Below are 24,975 nucleotides of genomic sequence, written 5' to 3' on the forward strand. Positions count from 1 at the left end.
TCTGTTTTTTTTTCTTTTCTAGGACTCAGCCCAGGAGAGTGTTATTACTCGAGATATTCATCGTACATTTCCCGCACATGATTACTTTAAAGATACTGGAGGAGATGGTCAGGAATCGCTCTATAAAATCTGCAAGGTAGGACCCTCTACTTCACTTTTCTAAATTATTTTACAGAGCTGTATTTTAGAAACCCATTTAAGGATTTTTTTACTCTGTCTTCATTTCTTATTTGCACTATGCCATGTTTTCTGCTTTGCACACACGCTATGAGATCCTCAGTACTGATCCTAGAAAGTGACTTTTTGGTTGCATGTTTCGTGCCTCCTCGTGAGGGAGGAGGCGCAGCATAGCCTCCGTTTGGCTCTCCTGCTAACAGGAAAGGAACAAAAGGTCCTCTCAGGCTGTGTTGTAAAAGCTCAAAAGAGTCCCAGATGATTCTGTCCTTCTGACAAGATCATGCAGCAATTGTCTCCATTTTTCTGACAACAGGCAAGCTAAGAATCAGTGTGCTTATTGTTGAATACTGGCAAGTTATTGGATGTTGTTGATATATTCTGAGTTATATCACATCATATATTTTGTGTGGTTTTATATCCTATTTTGAAATCTTTTTTCTCCCTCATTATTAGTAGGCCTGGAAAAAACTGTTTCCTGATTTTCAGTAAATGTCCTTTGCTTGGATACAGAAGATTCTGTCTCTATCAGTATAGAATAGCCATCAAGTTATTAATTTTATCAGAAATGCAGAATGAAGTGTGGTGGGTCTACTCACATTGTTCATATCTACCATTCTAAAGAGATGATTAATGAATAATGAACTGCACAAAAATTTGGTAATAGTATGGAGAAAAAGGCAAACATCATGGCTAATTTGTAAGTTAGGTAATCAGTTCCTGAATAATCCAATTTAGCCTTTGTAATGAGTAGCAAATATGAGCCAGTAGGTAGTCAGAAGTATATTCACAAATCTATTTCGTTTTATATTTATTGTTTTTTAAAAAGAGCACTTATGGCCGGGCGCGGTGGCTCAAGCCTGTAATCCCAGCACTTTGGGAGGCCAAGACGGGCGGATCACGAGGTCAGGAGATCGAGACCATCCTGGCTAACACGGTGAAACCCCGTCTCTACTAAAAAATACAAAAAACTAGCCGGGCGAGATGGCGGGCGCCTGTAGTCCCAGCTACTCAGGAGGCTGAGGCAGGAGAATGGCGTAAACCCGGGAGGCGGAGCTTGCAGTGAGCTGAGATCCGGCCACTGCACTCCAGCCTGGGCGACAGAGTGAGACTCCGTCTCAAAAAAAAAAAAAAGAGCACTTATAAAAGCACTTGCCTACATATTCTAACCAAGTAGGATTAATGTTTAATTCTGCAAATGGCACAGCTTTCATTAAAGTCCTTGCATGTTGGTGGTTTTGGCCTCTTCCCACTCCTGTCTCTTTTTCCTTGCTTTTCTCTCTCTCATACTTTTGATCTAACTATTTCGGAGGCTTATAAATATATGCTGATCAGAAATCTATTTTTATATGAATGTGTCATTCAGAGCTAGAAATATGTAACTTATAATCTGAGAGTATACTGATCTTTGGAAAATGATGTAGCATCTACTTTGAAAAGTACCAAAGACCATTGGATGCCACAAAAAAAAGTTATATGTTCATTATATGCCTGTGAAGGACAAAAGTAATTATTTAAAAATTTTTTCTACTAATTTGAAATTCTGCAAACTGATTAACACTGGCTTGTGTAAAGAGGTTAGGAAAATTTATATCATTTCCAAGTTTATTTAAGAGGGTCTAGTTTATGGCATATGGAACATTTTTTTCCCCAGCATATAGTATATTTTCAGCCAGTCAATAACTTTTCCCTCAGCTTTCCTGTGATTGATACTAGATACTTTCTTCATAAAGCTAAAACAGATGGTTCTAATGTGCTTGCAACTTCTGACTTAAAATTTTGCTCCATTGTAGTAAAAATAGTATTTGCCTTGTTATGTAATATTTAGAGGGGAAATAATCTGAAACATTACTAAACACAAAAATAAAAGTTGAATAATGGGCACTTTTAAATAGTTGATACACTTTGCTTTGGTGTTGCAAACAATAATGCAACCTTGAATTCATTCGAAAATATTCATCAGTACATTCACAGAGCTCATGTGGCCATTTTAGATTGTCAGTATATGTTTTACAACATGATTAAACCATTTTAAAGCTCTTTCTGAATGAAGAATATTGTAAAATTTATATCTGAGATACTTTATTATCGACAAGTAGCTTAAATCACACTAAATTTTGTGAAGGTGTAGAAAACAAAATTACACTAGACATAGTATTAAATAAAAGTAATAAAAGTTTTTAAGGATTTTAATGCTGTACTGAGCTGTATATACATAAAAATAATTTCACAACAGTCTTTGATAATGGATGTGAGCAGAGATGTATACATCCTACCCTGTAGACCACTTGGTTTGTGACTGACCCGGTTCCTTCCCCTCTTGATTTGCTATTATTTAGTAATCCAGTGCTCATGCCAGGAAACCTTAAGTTCGATGGTAGCTCACAAATACGATAGCATACTTATGAGTAATTTAGGATAGCATACTTATGAGTAATTTAGAATGGAGCATTATTCTCAAGGTTCCACATCCACTTTTCTTTGTTTTTTGTATCCAATTTGAACCACAGTGTTTTATTTTATGACTCCCATCCCATATTCCCAAAAGCTACCTGTGTGTAACCTTTAAGGCTTAAAGGTAGTCTAACCATTTAAAGGTAGTCTAAGGCTTAAAAGTAGTCTAACTGTGTAGTCTAACTGTTCCAACATTGTTTCCAGAACCATTGGTTCTAGAATAATAACTAGCATTAAACCTCACACTCAGCAATCCACGTTTGTGTTTCTATTCTGGACACCCCGTGCAGAATTCAATAAACATTAATAACACCTTGATCTTATCTTAGCTGCTTTGCTATATGTAAATAAGGACAGTTTTACTTTTCCTTTACCAATCCTTATTCTTTTTCTATTTGTCTCTTGTCTTATTGCACTGACCACACCTTTAGTATAGTGTTCAAATAAAGCTATCATAGCAGATACCTTTTCTTTCTCCTGATTTTAAAGGAAATGCATCTAATGATTAACCACTAAGAAAGCTGCGTCTTCTTCACATCAGCAACACAATCATAGGCCTTTAAATAAAAATACAGTGTTTTCTATATGTTAAAATAATTTTACATTTGCAGAGTACTTTCACATATATTACCTCATTTATTTTTGACAATTCTTCATCAGTAGAGCCTACACTAGGGATATAATATACTGTTCTCTTAAATTGAGCAGAAATTAAGAGAATTTCAATGACAGTAAGTTTAGAAATCAACTCTGTTTTCAAGGATACGACAATCTGACTTTGTAGTTGAGAAGTTTTCTGTGGCTCTGGTGAAAGGAGAAATGATTTGAACTGCCACGTTAGAGGGAATACTGTTAAAAATTCACTGTCATGTTTTAATAGCCCTGTCAATTCCAGTTTTGCCTCTTAATATCTTTTTCAGAGTAGGAAGAAATTGAAATGGTTCAAAGCTTCTTCTGTTGTCATAAACTTATATGGGGGAAGTTGAGCTGAAAGTATTAGTAGAATTCATAGGTTTCTGCAGATGAAAAGGTTTGCAAATTAATAGATTTCTACAAATGAAAGTTTCTGCAAATTTGGTTCTTCCTTGTTTCTCTCCCTGTTTTTCCTATTGGTTAGGTCAATAACATATTTTAAAAGAATGTCCATAAGACAGGGAAGAATATATTACCACCCCAAATATATTTTGCATTTTATTATTTAACATGTGATATAAAATCTGCTGTAAGCTGGGAGACAGGTTGGTACAGTTTAAAGCACTGGGCATCAGGAAATCTGGTTCTGGTTTTGATTCTTTCACTCAGTAGATCTAAGAATAAGGGAAACTTGTAAGGGTGTGGTATCTGATAAGATTGTTCCGGTTCCAATTTTCTATGATTCTCAGTGTTGTTTAAATTTTTTTTTCCTGACATATAACACATAAATGCAGAATTTAGCAGTTAAATCCTGTGTCAGTTATTAGCTCTGACTCTCAATACTAAAGATATAAAAGGGTCTTCTCCTTAAACCTGAAGATTTTACCTGGCCTTCTGTTACAGTGTTTGGTTTGTCACGTCAATGGAGTGCATTTAGTGGTGTACTTTTAGAGATATATCTCTTTGTAAGACCTAAGACCAGTTAATCATAGTAATCAGCTAAAATATTATTCACAACAATAGAATTGGAAGTGATATTTGGTGTACAATTTAATTTGTGCATATTGCTTTTTCTCATTTTTTGTTTGGTGTAAATGCTCTCTGAAAAAAGAGGATATTGCTATTAACTTAATGGGAGAGATGGAATATATTATAGAGAGATCAATACTTTTGTTTATCTGGATTAATAATTTGATAGCATAATGGTTTATAGGAGGACAAAATAAACTTAACTCTTATTTTACCAAATATTTTTATCAAAAAAGATTGGATTTATTATAAAAACTAGGGCATTTAAAGCATTGTTTTGATACTAATGATGAGTTATCTGCTGCATAATTTTGACGAATGCAATCACTGACTCTTAAAATGACATGTAATCATACATGATTTATATTGTTTTCTAGACATAGGGGATATTTGTGATTATGAGGATGAATTATTTTTCACTTAGTTGATATTATTTTCAATACAATTTTCTAGCCATTTGACTACTTTTAATTCAACTCTTTCTTGGTGTGTCTGAATGAGCCCTAGTTTGAATGTCAGCATTTACTGAACAAATTATAGTCCGTCCTTCCTTCCTCCCTTCCTCCCTTCCTCCCTTCCTCCCTTCCTCCCTTCCTTCCTTCCTTCCACAGAGTCTTGCTCTGTTGCCCAGGCTGGAGTGCAGTGGTGCCATCTTGGCTAATTGCAACTCCAGCCTCCCAGGCTCAAGCAATCCTCCCACTTCAGCCTTCCAAGTAGCTGGGATTACAGGCACGCACCACCACTCTGGGCTAATTTTGGTCTTTTTAGTAGAGACAGGGTTTCACTATGTCAACCAGGCTGCTCTTGAATCCCTGAACTCGAGCAATTCGCCCGCCACGGTCTTCCAAAGTGCTGGGATTACAGGCGTGAGCCACTGTGCCCAGCCGCCCAGCCCCTATTCTTTACATAGCCCTGACTGAGTGCTCCTCCTACTTCTGTGGAGCTCCTTCCACTCATGTCTTTGGAATCGGATGGGCTCCAGAGTAAGAGCCCTTTGTTGTGGGATGATAGGTGCTCTTGGATCAGATGGATCCAAAAGGATTTAGTTTGGAGCAGTGCTTTTGAGGGATCAGGAAGTCCTTGGAGAATCAAGCAGATTTTTCTATTCTCTGTGTATCTGCTCTCTCTCCCTTGATTTCCTAGTAAGCCGCTTTGAATTATGGCAACCTTCCAATGCAGATCCAAATATGGGCTGCCAAGGGATCCTTTGAACCCCTGGGACCACCTGCTTTGCCAGCACATTCTAATGAGCAGTGAATTAAGTGGTTTTAACAGACACTTAGGAACAGCAGCATATTCTCAAAGCAAATTAACTTCCTTAGGGAACAATGAATTCTTTCAGGTCATACAAGAAAGACTTGGGGAACCATCCTACTGTTGATCAACATAATCATAACAGTAATAGTAAAAATTTGTAAGGCCCTGTGGTTTTGAAAGCATTTTTTATTTGCATGTTGTTATTTGATCCCCACAGTTACTCCATTAGAATAAAGAAGGTACCAAATTTGCATACTGATAAATATTAATCTCTTAGAGTCAGAGTTTGATTTAGGTTTTTTCCTCTTTAAATCTTTTCAGGGCCGGGCGTGGTGGCTCAAGCCTGTAATCCCAGCACTTTGGGAGGCCGAGACAGGTCGATCACGAGGTCAGGAGATTGAGACCATCCTGGCTAACACGGTGAAACCCCGTCTCTACTAAAAAATTCAAAAAACTAGCCAGGCGAGGTGGCGGGCGCCTGTAGTCCCAGCTGCTCGGGAGGCTGAGGCAGGAGAATGGCGTGAACCCGGGAGGCAGAGCTTACAGTGAGCTGAGATCTGGCCACTGCAGTCCAGCCTGGGCGACAGAGCGAGACTCCGTCTCAAAAAAAAAAAAAAAAAAATTATTTTTTTTTTTTAGATGAATTGTCCAATTCTGCTTTATTGCCAAGGACAATTATGTTTATATCTATTTAGAACTCTAAATATATGCACACACATATAAATAAATCTTAGCAACCCAAAGTTGAAAAATTTCACTTATATGGCGGGGGGGTGTGTGTGTGCGTGTGTGTGTATGTATGTATGTTTTGGGCTAACTTCATACTTACCCTTTACTCACAAGACTTCAAAATCATTTACTGTATTTGTTAATATCATTATAGTTATACAGAAGGGTTATTTTGGGGTTTTTTTTTTTTTTTGGTCCTTTTAATTTATGTATTAGTAGGATAGACTTTATGAATCACAGCTCATCTGAGACGATACAATGTGATTTTAAAATACAGATTTTTCTTCAGAGACTGTAACAATGAAAAGGTCAGGGTTTGTGAAGCTAGAGTCCTGGGAAGAGAATGAGTGATTTATAATGCTCTTCAGAGTGCCTGAAGAGAGGTTTAAATTTCTTCATGGTCTTAGTCCCATAAGAGCTTTCCTTGAAATAGCTTTGTAGTTTCTGTGAAGCCTGTAGTCTTTCAACTAAAAGGCTAATTGAAGCCATCACACTATTACTAGGATACAGAAGAGAAAGGGTGGGATTATGAGGATGATAAAAATGTATAAACTTAGAATAAAGGGATTGATGTGAAGCCTAAGGGTTTGATTATAGTCACTCTTTTTAAAAAACATTACTCTTTGAGGAGGAAAAGGAAAGTAAGATTACTATCTAAAATAGAAAAGAAAAAAAACTAACCTGCGAAGACAAAACACAGGGAACCTTCAAATAAAATTCTGTTTATGGTACCTCCTGAATTATGATTTTTTTTTTCATATTTGAGATCTATTTCTATACTAGATTCAACTGGCTTAAATGTCCTAGACAAAAACTTGTAGTTATTCTTGAATGGATTATTTTATGTTACAAAAGTATGGGGATGTATCTGCTGGTTACTAATTGTTGTGTAGTTGACAATATTTTTATAACTGAAGACTCCTCTTCCCTCACCTTTAAAGCCTCTTCTTTAACCAGAACCCTTCGTCCTTTCTTCCTAGAAATAATGTGAATCTAAATTGCCCTACTCCTCCTTCCCATCTGTCCAAATCTAAGTTGCCCATCTCCCTTATAAAGGTAGTCATACCCACTCTACCAACAGTGATTTATAGAGTAAAACAAATCTGGAGATCAAATGTATAACATGGGCACTATAGTTAATAAAATTGTATTGTATTAGCGATTTTTGTTAAATGAGAAGATTTTAGATGCTCTTGTTACACAAACAAAAAAAAAGTACGTGAGATGATAGATGTGTTACTCTGCTTCACTGTAGTAACCATTTTACGATAAATACACATCCCATAACATTACGTTGTAAACCACAAGTCTACACAATAAAATTTATTTTAAAATATTTTATAAAATTTAGACTATGTATTATATATATTTTAATTATACTTTAAGTTCTGGGATACGTGTGCAGAGCATGCAGGTTTGTTATGTAAATATACATGTGCCATGGTGGTTTGCTGCACCCAATCAACCTGTCATCTACGTTAGGTATTTCTCCTAATGCTTTCCCTCTCCTAGCCCACCGCCCCCCGACAGGCCTCGGCGTGTGATGTTCCCCTCCCTATGTCCATATGTTCTTATTGTTCAACTCCCACTTAATGAGTNTTTTGCTGTGCAGAAGCTCTTTAGTTTAATTAGATCCCATTTGTCTATTTTGGGTTTTTGTTGCCATTGCTTTTGGTGTTTTAGTCGTAAAGTCTTTGCCCATACCTATGTCCTGAATGGTATTGCCTTGATTTTCTTATAGGGTTTTTATGGTTTTAGGTCTTACATTTAGGTCTTCAATCCATCTCGGGTTAATTTTTGTATAAGGTGTAAGGAAGGGGTCCAGTTTCAGTTTTCTGCATATGGCTAGCCAGTTTTCCCAACACCGTTTATTAAATAGAGAATCTTTTCCCCATTTCTTGTTTTTGTCAGGTTTGTCAAAGATCAGATGGTTATAGATGTGTGGCATTATTTTGGAGGCCTCTTTCTATTCCATTGGTCTATATATCTGTTTTGGTACCAGAACCATGCTGTTTTGGTAACTGTAGCCTTGTAGTATAGTTTGAAGTCAGGTAGCGTGATGCCTCCAGCTTTGTTCTTTTGCTTATGATTGTCTTGGCTATATGGGATTTTTTTTGGTTCCGTGTGAAACTTAAATTAATTTTTTTCTAATTCTGTAAAGAAAGTCAATGGTCGCTTGATGGGGATAGCATTGAATCTATAAATTACTTTGGGCAGTATGGCCATTTTCACGATATTGATACTTCCTATCCATGAGCATGAAATGTTTTCCATTTGTTTGTGTCCTCTCTTATTTTCTTGAGCAGTGGTTTGTAGTTCTCCTTGAACAGGTCCTTCACATCCCTTGTAAGTTGTATTCCTAGGTATTTTATTCTCTTTCTAGCAATCACTCATGGTTTGGTTCTCCGTTTGTCTGTTATTGGTATATAGGAATACTTGTGATTTTGCACATTGATTTTGGATCCTGAGACTTTGCTGAAGTTGCTTATCAGCTTAAGGGGATTTGGGGCTGAGACAATGGGGTTTTCTAATTATACAATCATGCTATCTGCAAACAGGGACAATTTGACTTCTTCTCTTCCATTTTGAATACCCTTTATTTCTTTCTCTTGACTGATTGTCCTGGGCAGAACTTCCAATACTACATTGAATAGGAGTGGTGAGAGAGGGCATCCTTGTCTTGCAACAGTTTTCAAAGGGAATGCTTCCAGGATTTGCCCATTCAGTATGATACTGGCTGTGGGTTTGTCAAAAATAGTTATTATTTTGAGATACGTTCCATCAGTACCTAGTTTATTGAGAGTTTTAGCATGAAGCAGTGTTGAATTTTGTCGAAGGCTTTTCTGCATCTATTGAGGTAATCATGTCATTTTGTCATTGGTTCTGTTTATGTGATGGACTATGTTTATTGATTTGTGTATGTTGAAAGAGGCTTGCATCCCAGGGATGAAGCTGACTTGATTGTGGTGGATAAGTTTTGATGTACTGCTGGATTCAGTTTGCCAGTATTTTATTGGGGATTTTCACATCAATATTTATCAGGAATATTGCCTGAAATTTTCTTCTTTTGGTGTGTCTCTGCAAGGTTTTGGTATCAGGATTATGCTGGCCTCATAAAACGAGTTAGTTATTTGTATTGTTTGGAATACTTTCAGGAGCAATGGCACCAGTTCCTCTTTTACCTCTGGTAGAATTCAGCTGTGAATCTGTCTGGTCCTGGTTTTTTTTGTTGTTGTTGTTCATTTGTTCATTTGTTTGTTTGTTTTGGTTGGTAGGCTATTAATTGCTGCCTCAATTTCAGAACTTATTATTGGTCTATTCAGGGATTCAACTTCTTCCTGGTTTAGTCTTGGGACGGCGTATGTGTCTAGGAATTTCTCTATTTCTTCTAGATTTTCTAGTTTATTTGCTTAGAGGTGTTTATAGTATTCTCTGACGGTAGTTTATATTTCTGTGGGATCAGTGGTGATATCCCCTTTATCATTTTTTCTTGCATCTATTTGGTTCTTCTCTTTTCTTCATTAGTCTGGCTAGTGGTCTATCTATTTTGTTAACCTTTTCAAAAGCCACCTCCTGGATTCATTGATTTTTTGAAGAGTTTTCGTGTCTCTATCTCCTTCAGTTCTGCCCTGATCTTAGTTATTTCTTGTCTTCTGCTAGCTTTTGAATTTGTTTGCTGTTGCTTCTCTAGTTCTTTTAATTGTGATGTTAGGGTGTCGATTTTAGATCTTTCTCGCTTTCTTCTGTGAGCATTTATTGCTATAAATTTTCCTGTAAACACTGCTTTAGCTGTGTCGCAGAGATTCTGGTACATTGTGTCTTTGTTCTCACTGGCTTCAAAGAACTTCTTTATTTCTGCCTTAATTATGTTATTTACACAGTAGTCATTCAGGAGCAGGTTGTTCAGTTTCCCTGTAGTTGTGCGATTTTGAGTGAGTTTCTTAATCCTGAGTGCTAATTTGATTGCACTGTGGTCTGAGAGACTTTGCTTTGATTTCTGTTTTTTTGCATTTGCTAAGGAGTATTTTACTTCCAATTATGCGGTCAATTTTAGAATAAGTGCAATGTGGTGCTGAGAAGAATGCATATTCTGTTGATTTGGGGTGGAGAGCTCTGCAGATGTCTGTTAGGTCTGCTTGGTCCAGAGCTGAGTTTAAGTCCTGAATATCCTTGTTAATTTTCTGTCCCATTGATCTGTCTAATATTGACAGTGGGGTGTTAAAGTCTCCCACTATTATTGTGTGGGAGTCTAAGTTTCTTTGAAGGTCTCTAAGAACTTGCTTTATGAACCTGGGTGCTCCTCTATTGAGTGTATATGTATTTAGGATAGTTAGCATCCTAACTATTTGTTGTGTTGATCCCTTTACACATTGTGTAATGTGTAATTACACATGAAATAAAGCATGAAGAAAAGGTTAGAGAAAAAAGGATGAAAAGGAATAAACAAAGCCTCCAAGAAATATGAGACTATGTGAAAGGACCAAATCTTGTTGGTCTTGTTGTGTTGATCCCTTTACCATTATGTAATGCCCTTCTTCGTCTTTTTTGATCTTTCTTTTTTTTTTTTTTTTTTCTGAAGTCTGTTTTATCAGAGACTAGGATTGCAACCCCTACTTCTTTTTGCTTTCCATTTGCTTGGGAAATATTCCTCCGTCCCTTTATTTTACGCTTATGTGTGTCTTTGCACATGAGATTGGTCTCCTAAATACAGCACACCAACGGGTCTTGACTCTGTATTCAATTTGTCAGTCTGTGTTTTTTAATTGGGGCATTTAGCCCATTTACATTTAAGGTTAATATTGTTATGTGTGAATCTGATCCTGTCATTATGATGCTAACTGGTTCTTTTGCCCATTAGTTAATGCAGTATCTTCATGGTGTTGATGGTCTTTACAATTTGGTATGTTTTTGCAGTGGCTGGTACCAGTTTTTCCTTTCCATATTTAGTGCTTCCTTCAGGAGCTCTTGTAAGGCAGGCCTGGTGGTGACAAAATCCCTCAGCATTTGCTTGTCTGTAAAGGATTTTATTTCTCCTTTGCTTATAAATCTTAGTTTGTCTGGATATGAAATTCTGGTTGAAGATTCTTTTCTCTAAGAATGTTGAATATTGGCCCCCACTTTCTTCTGGATTGTAGGGTTTCCTCAGAGAGATCCACTGTTAGTCTGTTAGGCTTCCCTTTGTGGGTAACCTGCCCTTTCTCTCTGGCTACCCTTAACACTTTTTTTCCGTTTCAACCTTGGTGAATCTGACGATTATGTGTCTTGGGGTTACTCTTCTTGAGGAGTATCTTTGTGGTATTATTCTCTGTTTTTCCTGAATTTGAATGTTGGCCTGTCTTGCTAGGTTGGAGACATTCTCCTGGATAATATCCTTAAGTGTGTTTTCCAATTTTGTTCCATTCTCCCCATCACTTTCAGGTACACCAGTCAAGTGTAGGTTTGCTCTTTTCACATAGTCCCATATTTCTTGGAGGGTTTGTTTTTCCTTCTCTTTTTTCTCTAATCTTGTCTTCATGATTTATTTCATTAAGTTTGTCTTCAATCTCTGATATTCTTTCTTCTGCTTGATCGATTCGGCTATTGATACTTGTGTGTGCTTCACGAAGTTCTCGTGCTGTGTTTTTCAGCTCCATCAGGTCATTTATGTTCTCTAAAGTAGTTATTCTAGTTAGCAGTTCCTGTAACTTTTTTTTTTAAGGTTCTTAGCTTCTTTGCATTGAGTTAGAACATGCTCCATTAGCTCGGAGGAGTTTGTTATTACCCACCTTCTGAAGCCTACTTCTGTCAATTTGTCAAACTCATTCTCCATCCAGTTTTGTTCCCTTGCTTGTAAGGAGTTGTGATCCTTTGGAGAAGAGGTGTTCTGGTTTTTGGATTCAGGCTTTTTGCGCTGGTTTTCCTAATCTTCATGGATTTATCTACCTGCGGTCTTTGATGCTGGTGACCTTCGGATGGTGTTTTTGTGTGGATGTCCTTTTTGTTGATGTTGAGGCTATTCCTTTCTGTTTGTTAGTTTTCCTTCTAACAGTCAGACCCCTCTGCTACAGGTCTCTTGGAGTTTGCTGGAGGTCCACTCCAGACCTTGTTTGCCTGTGTATCACCAGGAGAGGCTTCAGAACAGCAAGATTGCTGCCTGTTCCTTCCTCTGGAGGCTTTTTCCTAAAGAGGCACCTGCCAGATGCCAGCTGGAACTCTCCTATATGAGATGTCTGTCGACCTGCTGGGAGGTGTCTCCCAGTTAGGAGGCACAGGGATCAGGGACCCACTTGAGGAGGCAATCTGTTCCTTAGCAGAGTTCAGGCGCTGTGCTGAGAGATCCACTGCTCTCTTCAGAGCCCGCAGGAAGGAATGTTTGTCTGCTGAAGCTGAGCCCACAGCTGCCCCTTCCCCCAGGTGTTCTGTTCCAGGGAGATGAGAGTTTTATCTATAAGCTCCTGACTGCTGCTGCTGCCTTTCTTTCAGAGATGCCCTGCCCAGAGAGGAGGAATCCAGAGAGGCAGTCTGGCTACAGTGTCCTTGCTGAGCTGTAGTGGGCTCCGCCCAGTTTGAACTTCCCAAAGGCTTTGTTTACACTATGAGGGGAAAGCCATCTACTCAAGCCTCAGTAATGGTGGATGCCCCTCCCCCAACCAAGCTGGTGCATCCCAGGCCAACGTCAGACTGCTGTGCTGGCAGTGAAATTTCAAGACAGTGGATCTTAGCTTGCTGGGCTCTGTGGGGCTGGGATCTGCTGAGCTAGACCACTTGGTTCCCTGGCTTCAGCCTCCTTTCCAGCAGAGTGAACGGTTCTGTCTTGCTGGCATTCCAGGTGCCACTGGGGTATTAAAAAACACTCCTGCAGCTAGCTCGGTGTCTGCTCAAACGGCCACCCAGTTTTGTGCTTGAAACCCAGAGCCCTGGTGGTGTAGGCATCCGAGGGAATCTCCTGGTCTGTGGGTTGCGAAGACCATGGGAAACGTGTCGTATCTGGACTGGAATGCACTGTTCCTCACGGCTTCCCTTGGCTAGGGGAGGGAGTTCCTGACCCCTTCACTTACCTTGTGAGGCGACACCCCACCCTGCTTTGGCTTGGACCTCTGTACCCACTGTCTAACCAGTCCCAATGAGATGAGCTGGTACCTGTGTTGGAAATAAAAAATCACCCGCCTTCTGTGTTGATCTCGCTGGGAGCTGCAGACCGGAGCTTTTCCTGTTTGGCCATCTTCCCAGCCCTATGTGTCATAATTTGAACAATATCTGATTAGTTTCATTTAAGTCTTCTCTGCATTGTGTTCAGTATTTGAGGGAAGAAGGTATCTGACATTTTCTTTGTCCTAGAGAGCCAAGTGTAGTACTAGTTACATTGTGTCAATATAATTAGCCCTGTGAACTTGACTTGATGAAAATGAGTATGTTAGTTCAGATCCTCTGAGAAGCCTGTCACCAAGACAGGATTAAGTGTGTAAGAAATGTATTATGGGAAATGCCTGTAAGGGAAAACTAGGGAAGGAGCTGGGAGAGGCCCAGAGAGCCACTGGACCACAACGCAAGTCCGACTCCGAGGGAAGAAGAAAGGAAAGTTAGATGCAAATATTGTAGATTGTAGTTCATTTCTAAGGAACATTTGAAAAGACCAATAGTGAGTCATCAGCCAAAGTTACTAATGAGGTCTCATTTCTTCAGAAGCTGGCCCACCTTAATATTCCTGCTGTGCTCAGTCATAGCTCCTGGGAACCTCATAGGAACTATGGCCTTGGTGCAAAGGCAGGAAAGATTTTACGGCATAGCTGTCAGTTGGGCCCTCGTTCAGTTACAGTCTCTTCTATTGGAGATTATGGCCAGAATACAGATATTTTAAATGAAAATTTAATGCATATAAACCCTAAAAGAGCATTCTATTTGTATCACTTACTTCTTCTGTGAAGAACTTTTATTCACAAAAACTTTTCAGGCTACATTCCTTAGGGTAGGGCTATAGCTTTTCTTCATTTTGTATAGTTCATGAGTGGTGTCCTGTATTAGACCCTATTTAAAAATCAAAAGTCCAAGAATGTAAACTAAATGCTCTGAGTAATTTACCGTATTCAGATAGTAGTTTACTTGTAATGGGTACGTTATAATTTTTTAAAAAAGAATATGGTGTTCTAGTTGTTTTACATTTCTGTTTCTAAATAAAAAAGTATGTGAATTCACTTTTAAATTGTGGCCAAAGGCCTTTTTTTCTTTACAATGTTACATAAAAGGAAGCTTACATATAGGAATTTTGCCAACTATGTTAGATAAGAAAATTGCTTTGTGAGTGAATGTTTGTGAGTACATCTCGTTTTCTACATTTATCGTCTCCAGTGTTTATTTCACATCAGTGAATCTATTTTTAGAGCTTATGTTGATACTCTCCTTTTTCCCCAGCATATAGGACAAATGTAATAACCTTTTTAGACTCATTTTTTTATTACTAGATTCAACAGACAAAATGATACTGTCAAATTTATATATACATATATTTCCAGATTTTTATATATTTTAACAACCTCAAACTCATAAAAGCTGCAAGTACAGAATTTTGTTTTCCTAAACTGTTCGAGAGTGATTTGCCAACATAATGCCTCATCACCCCCAAATACTTTAGGATATTTTTCTTATAAACAAGGATATTCTTCTACATAATCATAATGCAACATCCAAATCAGTACTACCTAATCTATAGACATCATTCAGTTTTTACTAATCATCCAAATGTTCTTGATAGGATAGAAAAAGTATCCAGTTCAGAATCGCTCATTTCATTAAGTGTTCATGTCTATAATTCCCTTCACTCGGGAACCATTTCTTACTCTTTCCTTCACTTTCTTGACCTTGATGCTTTTGAAGATTACAGGTCATTTTTTTGAATATCCCTCAATTTGTGCATGTCTAATGTTTTGTCATGGTTAGATTCGGGTCATACATCTTTGGCAGGAACAACACAGAAAGAATAATCTGTTCTTATTTCTACCTACAGGTAATATGTATGCAGTTTCGTTTTTTCCCATTATTGGTGATGATTAGTTTGATTACATAAATAAGGTGTGTCTACCAGGCTACTACACTATGAAATTACTCTTTTACCCATTGTAATGAATAGGTATTTTGTGTAGATATACTTTGTAACTATTTAATTGCCCCATTTCTCATCAGACTTTCAATTTATTCATTTATTTATATGTTATATCAATATGGACTCATGAATTCTCATTTTATTCAATGGATTGTATTTCCTTGCTATCATTATTTGTTTTGGTGTTGAAGTTTTCCCCATATTGTCCAGTGGGAAGACTTCAAGCTGGTTTTTGTGTACTTTCAATGTATTCCATCATCCTTTGAGCCTTGCCTTTCTTTATGGTTCAAAAAGATGTTCCAGGCTTATTTCTGTGTCCCAGCTCTAGAATTAGATCTTTCTCCAAAGAGCCTTGTTTCCTTTAGTCAAAATATTAAGAAACCAAGATCTGGATGGTAAATATGTTTATTGTTATAAGGGTGTCATTACTTACAAGTCATCTCATTGTACGTAACTAAGGAATCTATATGTATATACATACATATATGCGTGTGTGTGTGCATACAAACATATATTTGTGCCCATATTTTTTCTTTTTTATTAATATATAATTCACATAACATTCACCCCTTTAAAATGTACAGTTCAGGCTGGGCACAGTGGTTTACGCCTATAATCCCAGCACTTTGGGAGGCCGTGGCAGGTGGATAACCTGAGATCAGGAGTTTGAGAGCAGCCTGTTCCAACATGGTGAAACCCCGTCTCTACTAAAAATATAAAAATCAACCGGGTATGGTGGTGGGCGCCTGTAATCCCAGCTACTCAGAAGACTGAAGCAGGAGAATCACTTGAACCTGGGAGACAGAGGTTGTAATGAGCCGAGTTCATGCCACTGCACTCCAGCCTGGGCAACAGAGTGAGACTCCATCTCAAAAAAATAGAATAGAATAGAATAAATGTCCAATTCAGTGAGTTTTAGAATTTACAAGGTTGTGCAACCATTACCACTGTTTAATTTCAGAACATTTCCATCAGTCCAAAAAGAAACCCTATACCCATTAAAAGTCACTCACCCTTTATCACCCCTGTCCTCAACCCTTGGCAATCATTAACCTGCATTCTGCTTTTATGGATTTGTCTGGTGATATTATTGTTTGTTGTGGTAGTTGTTTGATTGGTTACTAACTTTTGTGAACTAATTCTGTAGAGTTTGTATTCTTTGTCATGTCTGTCTTCTGAAATCTCTGCTTAGTGGTCAGCTAATGATTGAACAGATATTTCCCTAAATTTCTGGAACCAGTAAGTCTACCAGTCTTTGCCAAGGAGTTCTGTGTGTGTTCAAACGTGCGTTTCTATTACTCAACCATTCAATTGAAAACTCTGTTTTGCATTCACCTCCTGCTTGTATAGAACTTCAAAGTCAGCCAAAGGCAAGAGTATAGAGTGTTCTCAGGACTTTCCTAATGCACAAAGCCTTGACATGTACATAGCCCTGCATATGAACATTGCTCTCTAAGTTCTCAGAAATATATCTGAGTCTTTCAAAGCCTTTATGGATGTCTCATTCCCCAGCATTTCCTTTTAAGCTTTTTGATTAGTGTATTTGCCACAGTTTTTTATTGTGTATAGTTAGGGTTACATAGTGGTATTTTGGTACATACAATGTAAAGTACTTAGATCAAGGTAATCAGCATTTCCATCTGAAATATTTTTCATTTCTTTGCATTGAGAACATTCAGTATCCTCCTTCCAGCTATTTGAAACTATTTATTATTGTTAGCTATAGTCATCCTACAGTGCTATAGAACACTAGAACTTATTTCTCCTATTTAGCTGTAATTTTGTATCCTTTAACAAATCTCTCTCTCCACCCCCTTCTCCCTACCCTTCCAAGCCTCTAGTATCCTCTGTTCTACTTCTTTCTTCTATGAGATCAACTTTTTTAGCTTCTGCATATGAATGAGAACATGCAGTGTTTAACTTTCTGTTCCTGGCTTATTTTTTTAACATAATGTCCTCCTTTTTCATGTTGCCACAAATGACAGGATTTCATTCTTTTTTGTGGCTTAAAGTATTCCATTTGGTATATGTACCACATTTTCTTTATCCATTCATCTGTTGTTGGACACTTGGGTTGATTTCATATCTTGGCTATTGTAAATGCTGCAGTGAACAAAGGAGTGCAGATATCCCTCCAACATCTTGATTTCCTTTCCTTTGGATAAATTCCCAGTAGTGGGATTGCTGGATCGTATGGTAGTTCTATTTGTAGTTTTTTAAAGAAACTCAATACTCCTTCCATAGTCGTTTGCCCCAATTTGTATCTATCTCCTCAGACAGCCACAAAATTAAACAGTTGCCTGTAATTGCTTTTGACAAATGCCCCCAGGAAAAAGGCTTTTCATACTGGGTGAGTCTTGCAAGTGGAGTGTTCCAGGAAACCATCATTCAGGTCAAATAATGATAATTCTCTGGGAATAAGGCTTTGCATTTCACTGTCTCTGGTGCCTGCCAGACTGCTTGTCATTGCAAATGCAAGCTGTTAGTTTTCAAGGTTATCATGGAGCTGGAGGGTGGGAGATGGCACCAAAGCAAGTTAAAATGCCACAAAGTTCCCTGTTCCTACCAAGATTCAGTTATTTTCTGGAATAATTACCCTCCAGGCAGCTGCAGGTCTTTGATCAATTTCTAGAGTTCTGAAAAGTTGATTCTGATTATTTTGTGATATTTGCTGCTATTGTGGAGGAACTAATTTTTGGCGATTCTTGCTCTGCCTTTTTGCTGATGTCACTGCCCATATCTGTTTCCATACATAACCATTTGTGTTGAAAACTAGGGATTCATAGCAGTATTTCCAATTCCAATCCAACACCAGAAGATTAATCTAGTGTTCTCCTTTCCTATATTTGTAACTAACTTCTCTGACAGGGAGAAATGTAGCTCCCATTATCCTTAATATATTTATCTTTTTGAGCAATATCTCTCTATATAGTCAGTCTCCTATTACTGCTGTCAGTCCTCTGGTATGCAAATGCCCTCCTTACTATAGTAAGCTCTAACACCCTGTACCAGGATGTCACCCTCCATGAACTCCTCCTCATCTTGTCATACATTGATTCTCCATTTTTGGCCACCCACGTCCCCACCTGGGTGGGTTTGTCATTCTTTTTAGGGTCTGACACTCCACACTAGGCCACTCCTGTGTGAATGTTCTATCTTGCTCTGCCTAATGGTTTCAGGAAGGGAACAGGAAGGTTAATTACTTTTTAAAGATGAGTTGTATTACCCTTTCTGTTCTTCATGAGTTTTACTTATGAGAGTTTGCAAAGGTGTATTAGACCTAAATTGGTATGTCTGGCTTCAAGAATGGAAGGAAGGTACAAGAAACTGGTAAACAAATTGATTTTGTTTTAGCCCCTACAAAAAAAAAAAAAGTGATTATTTTCAAGAAGGCAGTGAATCTAAGAATCCATAAGAATTTTAACAATGATTAAGACCCTATCCAGGCAGCTCCATATTTATCACTGATGATAAATCAAATGGGTTATTTGAAAGAAAGACATAGTAATTTTCCTTGACATCAGCCAGTCATTATTGCCATTTAGTCAGCACATCCCTATGTGCTAGGCATTGTGTTTAATCCTTAAGTTTGTATGGTGGTTTCTGTTTTTACCTGTGTGTTACAGATGAAGATACCTGCTTTACTTTACCAAAAAAAAAAAAATAAATAAAATCCTCAAAAGATTGATCTATAGTTGCTGTTACTGATTCCTCTCTTCTTACTTTTTATTAAACCCTTTTCAGTTAGGATTTCACCTATACCACTTTTCTGAAAATGGTGTGGTCAGTACACAAATGTATTCCACATCATAACTCTAATTATTAAACATCAGTCTTCTTCCTCCAGACCTGTCAGCACCATCCTGAACTGTGGATCCACTCCCTTGTTCTTCAAGTGCTTTCTTCACTTGGCTTCTACTACTCTGTTTTTGTCTTGCAGTCACTTTTGCTCTTGCTTTCTCTTTTTCTCAGCTTCTTCATTTCAGTCTTTAGACATCTTTTTTCCATCTACACTTATTGCATTGGAAGCCTCATTCAGTCCCATGGCTTTAAATAACATGCCTTCATTGATAACTTCCAAATTTATATATCTGACCCCAACCAATTCCTTGTACTTCAAACTTATGTATTCAATTGCCTATTTGATTTCTCCTCCAGAGCTCTAACAGATATCTCAAATACAGCCTATGTAAAACTGAATGTTTGATCTTTCTCACAAAAGCTGCTCACCCGTAGTTTTTTTTTTTTTCCCATCTCAGCTAACAGTAACTCCATTCTTTGAATTGCTCAGTCCAGAAACATTGAATCATCCTTGATGCTAATTTCTTCCTCTTACACTACATATTGACTAGGTAATACCTGTTGCCTACCACCAGAAGAGCAATCGCAGGATATTAACCCACAACACGGTTTGCAGGTGTTAGGGTTGCCAAGAAAAACATGACTCACAGAGGCACTGGATGGAACAACACTGTACTCACAAAGAGAATAAACAGAACAACAGCATCAGTAGTAAGTGTCAGTGAATCTTGTCTCACAGCCGTGGCAGGGAGTGATCTGTATACACCTCTCTTGTGCTGCAAGTGAAGGACCTTGTTCGCTGTCCACCAGGGACAGAAATAGCAATGGGGTAAGCCAAATGCCATATGACACACACTTAAGGAGAACAAAGAAGTATAAATCAAACTCAGAAGAGGGAAAGAAATTCCTAAAAAAGGTATGCTGTGATGGCTCCTGATCTTCATGTAAGAAACTATTCCAGGCCCAAGGCATATTCTTTTGCAACCGTGGAATGGTCAACAGGTTGCACACGATTCCCTTGCCCAGCACCACACAACCAATTTTTTAGGAAATCTTACTGACTCCACCTTCAAAATATAGCCAGAATCTGATTATTTCTCACCACTTTACTGTAACTACCCTGGTCTAAACTAACATCTCCTACCTGGTCACCTTGCTTCCAGTGGGTTTCTTTTTCATTTAGTATAAAAGCCAGCATTCTTACAGTGATTTACCAGGCTGTAAACTCCATGTATGACTATTCTCTCTATCATGCATTCTGTGCCAGCCACACTGCCAGCCTTGCTCACACTTCAGAGCCCTTGCCCTGACTGTGCCCTCTGCCTGGAACACTTATCCAAGAGATCTACATGGCTTGCTTTTTAACCTCTCTAAATCCCTTGCTCAAGGGTTACTTTCTCAATATGGCCTGCTTTAACCACTCTTTTAAGTTGGAACCTCTTCTTAGCCCAGCAATCCTCAGCCCTTTTCTCTGCTTTTGTCACCATTGCACTTACTGCCTTCAAAGATACTGTATACATTATTTGTTTATTATGGCCATTGTTTATCATCTTCCACTAGAAAATAAGCTATATAAGAGCAATTTTTTGTCCATTTTGTTCATTGTTTACCCTAGCCTTCCACATGATAGATAATAAATATGTGTTGCCTCAGACAAAGAAATAAAAGTTTAGGGAAGTTAAGTAATTCTAGTTAGTGGCAGAGCTGGAATTTGAGATGTTTAGCATTCAGAGCTACTGTTAGAAAACTTTTAAGTAAATTTATTAACAAAGAGTGATTTTAAAGTACTGCCAACTAGTTACTGTTCTGGGCTGTATATTTAGGGGCTAATTTTATGATCTAGACTAATCTAAGAACCTCATAACCATATTGATTTTATGGGAAAATACATGCTGAGTTTCAAAGAAAAACTGGTAAAGAACTTTTAGAAAATGATCTGTTCATCACTGTGGACTACCTGTACTGAACACTAAAGGAGTAAGAAAACGTGTAGTTGATAATGATTCTAAAGGCTTGAGGAAAAAAGAACATGAGGAATATTGGGTACTGAAAAATTTTAATAAAATATTTATTTAGAACCAATTTTTTAAATGTAAAATTGTAGTCTGGGAATATACCTATGTTAATACTTTACTGACTTAATTTTTCCAGTGCTTGTGGGCCTTTCTAAAACTAATAATTCATTATTATAATCAATAGCAATTTTGGTTTTATTAATTAAAAATATTTTGTTATGATTTTTGTAGGCTAATGCAACAATAAACTCTTTCGATTTAGTTCTGGATATGGCTGTGTGTGTGTATCTAGTAAGATATACCATCATGCATCCCTTAACAACATTTCAGTCAACAATGGACTGCATTTACAATGGTGGTCCCGTAAGATTATAATGGAGCTGAAAAACTCCTATCACCCAGTGACATCACAGCCTCATAACATTATAGCGCAACACATTACTCACCTATTTATGTTGATGCTGCTATAAAACCTACTGTGCTGCCAGGTATATAAAAGTATAGCATATACAATTATGTACAGTAAATAATACTTGATATGGACAGTAAACAACTATATTACTAGTTTATGTGTTTACTGTACTGTGCTTTTTAATTGTTATTTTAGGATGTATTTCTTCTACTTATAAAATAACCATAAAACAGCCTGAGGTAGGTCCTTCAGGAGGCTTCCAGAGGAAGGCTTTTTTTTTTTTTGAGTTGGAGTCTGGCTCTGTCGCACAGGCTGGTGTGCAATGGCGCAACCTTGGCTCACTGCTACCTCCGCCTCCTGGGTTCATGCAATTCTCCTGCCTCAGCCTCCCAAGTAGCTGGGAGTATAGATGTGAACCACCACGCCCAACTAATTTTTGTATTTCTAGTAGAGATGGGGTTTCACCATGTTAGTCAGGCTGGTCTTGAACTTCTAACGTCAGGTGATCCATCCGCCTTAGCCTCCCAAAATGCTCGGATTACAGGTGTGAGCCACCGCGCCTGGCCTGGTTTTTTTTTTTTTTTTTTTCTTTTGAGACAGAGTCTTGCTCCGTCGCCCAGGCTGGAGTGCAGTGACACAATCTCAACTCACTGCAAAACTCCACCTCCCGGGCTCAAGTGATTCTCTTGCCTCAGCCTCCTGCCACCACAACTGGCTAATTTTGTATTTTTAGTAGAGATGGGATTTCACCATGTTGGCCAGGCTGGTCTCGAACTCCTGATGTCAAATGGTCTGCCTGCCTCGGCTCCCAAAGTGCTGGTATTACAGTCATTAGCCACTGTGCCCAGCCAAGAAGGCATTTTTATCACCGGAGATAACATCTCCTTGCATATTTTTGTCCCTGAAGACCTTCAGTGGGACGAGCTGTGAAGGCGGAAGATGCTGATATTGATGATTCTGACCCTGTATAGGCCTAGGCTAATGTGGGTGTTTGTGTCTTCATTTTAAATAAAACAGCTTAAAAGTAAAACAAATAAATGAAAAAATTTTAAGTAGAAAAATATTATAGAACAAGGAAATAAAGAACATATTGAAGAATTTCTGTACAGCTGTACAATGTAGTTTTGAGCAAAGTACAAAAGTTGACACGTTTTAAAAATTAAAGGTTATAAAATAAAGTTACAGTAAGCTAAGATTAATTTGTCATTGAAGAAAAAATATTTTTAAAATAAATTTATTGTAACCTAAGTGTACAGTGTTTATAAAGGCTACATTAGTGTACAGTAATGTTCTAGACCTTCACATTCACCCATCTCTCACTCACTGACTCACCCAGAGCAACTTCCAGTCCTGCCAGCTGCATTCTCAGTAAGTGCCCTATACAGGCGTGCCATTTTAAATCTTTTATACCACATTTTTACTGTACCTTTTCTATGTTTAGACACTCAAATAATTATCATACTGTTGTATAAGACTATAGCACATCCATGGTTTCTTGTATCAACCCAGTAAAGAATTGCCTACTATTCAGTCCATAAGACTAAATAGCATATACCATAACATGCTGTACAAATTTATAGCTCAGAAGCAATAGGCTATACTATATAGCCTACGTGTGTAATAAGCTGTATCACCTAAATTTATGTAAGTACTCTCTATGATGTTCGCACAACAACAAAATTGCCTAATGGCACGTTTCTCAGAATGTATTCCTGTCATTAAGGAAAGGGAATGCCCATGCATATATGTATATGTACTCACATACACACACACACGTAGTTGATCCTCATTATTTACAGATTCCACATTTGCCAATTCACCTACTTACTTAAATTTATTTGTAACCACAAAGTCAATGCTCTCAATACTTTTATGGTTATTCACTGATATGTGAATATGCAGTGTCAAAAAATTTGAGTCACCTGATACACACATTTCAAGTTCAGGTGGAATAAGAGTTCTGTCTTCTTATTTCATTTCTCATACTGTAAACAAGTATTCTCCTGCAATATACTTATCGCCATGTTTTTTTGCATTTCTGTGCTTCTTGGTGATTTTTCTGTTTGAAACGATCCCTAGGTGCAGTGCTGAAATGCTGTCTCCTGTTTCTAGGGACTCAGAGGCTGTGATGTGCCTTGCAAAGAAAATACACATTACATAAGCTTCATTGAGGCATGAATTACAGTAATGCTGGCCATGAGTTCAATGCTAATGAATCAACAATATATATTAAATAAGGTATCTTTAAACAGAAATACACTTAAAACAACTTTGTGTATTGATTGGTTGCTGAAAATGTTGTGACCAGAAGTTCTCAGGAGCCCAACCCTCTATTATCCCCTAGGGGTAGTAATTCAGTATTTGTTTATAATCAGTGTTGGGGTACCTTTATAGAACATAACTATTAAGAACAATGAGAATTAACTGTATATATTTGTATACAGTTTGTACAATTTGTATAATTTGTACAATTATCCCCAAGAAGAATAGTTGTCATTTATTATCTACTTCACTGTTTGAATCTTACGTTAACCTCCAGTGAAGCCTTGAGATGTGTCTTCAATATATTTATATTCTGGAGAAAATCACCCAAATTGAAATCTTAACACAAACCATTGAATGGATGATTACTAATGAGTAATTTTAAAATATTTTAACTAATTTTTTAAATGGTGTAATATTCATTCAAATGAATAAAATAATGTATTATTCGAAAAAGTAGCAGAAGTAACATCCTTGAACTTACAACTTAGGAAATATTACCAATATATATATATATTTTTTTTGAGACGGAGTCTTGCTCTGTGCCCCAGGCTGGAGTGCAGTGGCGCGATCTCGGCTCACTGCAAGCTCCGTCCCCCCAGGTTCACGCCATTCTCCTGCCTCAGCCTCCCAAGTAGCTGGGACTACAGGCACCCGCCACCATGGCCGGCTAATTTTCTTGTATTTTTAGTAGAGACAGGGTTTCACCGTGTTAGCCAGGATCGTCTTGATCTCCTGACCTCGTGATCCGCCCGCCTCGGCCTCCCAAAGTGCTGGGATTACAGGCTTGAGGCACCGTGCCCGGCCACCAATGTTTTTTAATACCTTCGAGGTGCTCCTCTTATATCCAGTCTTCCCCTACCACAGTAAACCACCCTAGTGAATTTTGTGATTATGGTTATTTCTTTTCTTTTCTTTTCTGTTTTTTTGAGATGGAGTTTTACTCTTGTTGCCCAGGTTGGAGTGCAGTGGTGCGATCTCGGCTCACTGCAACCTCGGGGTCCCAGGTTCAAGCATTTCTCCTGTGTCAGCCTCCCAAGTAGCTGGGATTAGAGGGATGCACCACCACACCCGGCTAATTTTGTATTTTTAGTAGAGATGGAGTTTCTCTATGTTGGTCAGGCTGGTCTCGA

General features: G+C 38.0%; 1 protein-coding gene across 2 annotated transcripts in view; it reads left to right on the forward strand.

Annotated features, from left to right (window-relative positions):
- The window catches only part of RABGAP1L (RAB GTPase activating protein 1 like), an 808,808-nt gene that overhangs the window by 438,357 nt on the left and 345,476 nt on the right, over nucleotides 1–24,975 (forward strand). For both annotated transcript variants that reach the window (XM_017866952.1, XM_017866951.1), the window contains exon 14: nucleotides 23–136. In XM_017866952.1, coding sequence (XP_017722441.1) covers nucleotides 23–136 — 114 coding nt within the window. The remainder of the gene's footprint in view (nucleotides 1–22; nucleotides 137–24,975) is intronic.

The sequence above is a fragment of the Rhinopithecus bieti genome, unplaced genomic scaffold, assembly GCF_001698545.2.
Source record: "Rhinopithecus bieti isolate Rb0 unplaced genomic scaffold, ASM169854v2 scaffold_1853, whole genome shotgun sequence".
NCBI lineage: Eukaryota > Metazoa > Chordata > Mammalia > Primates > Cercopithecidae > Rhinopithecus > Rhinopithecus bieti.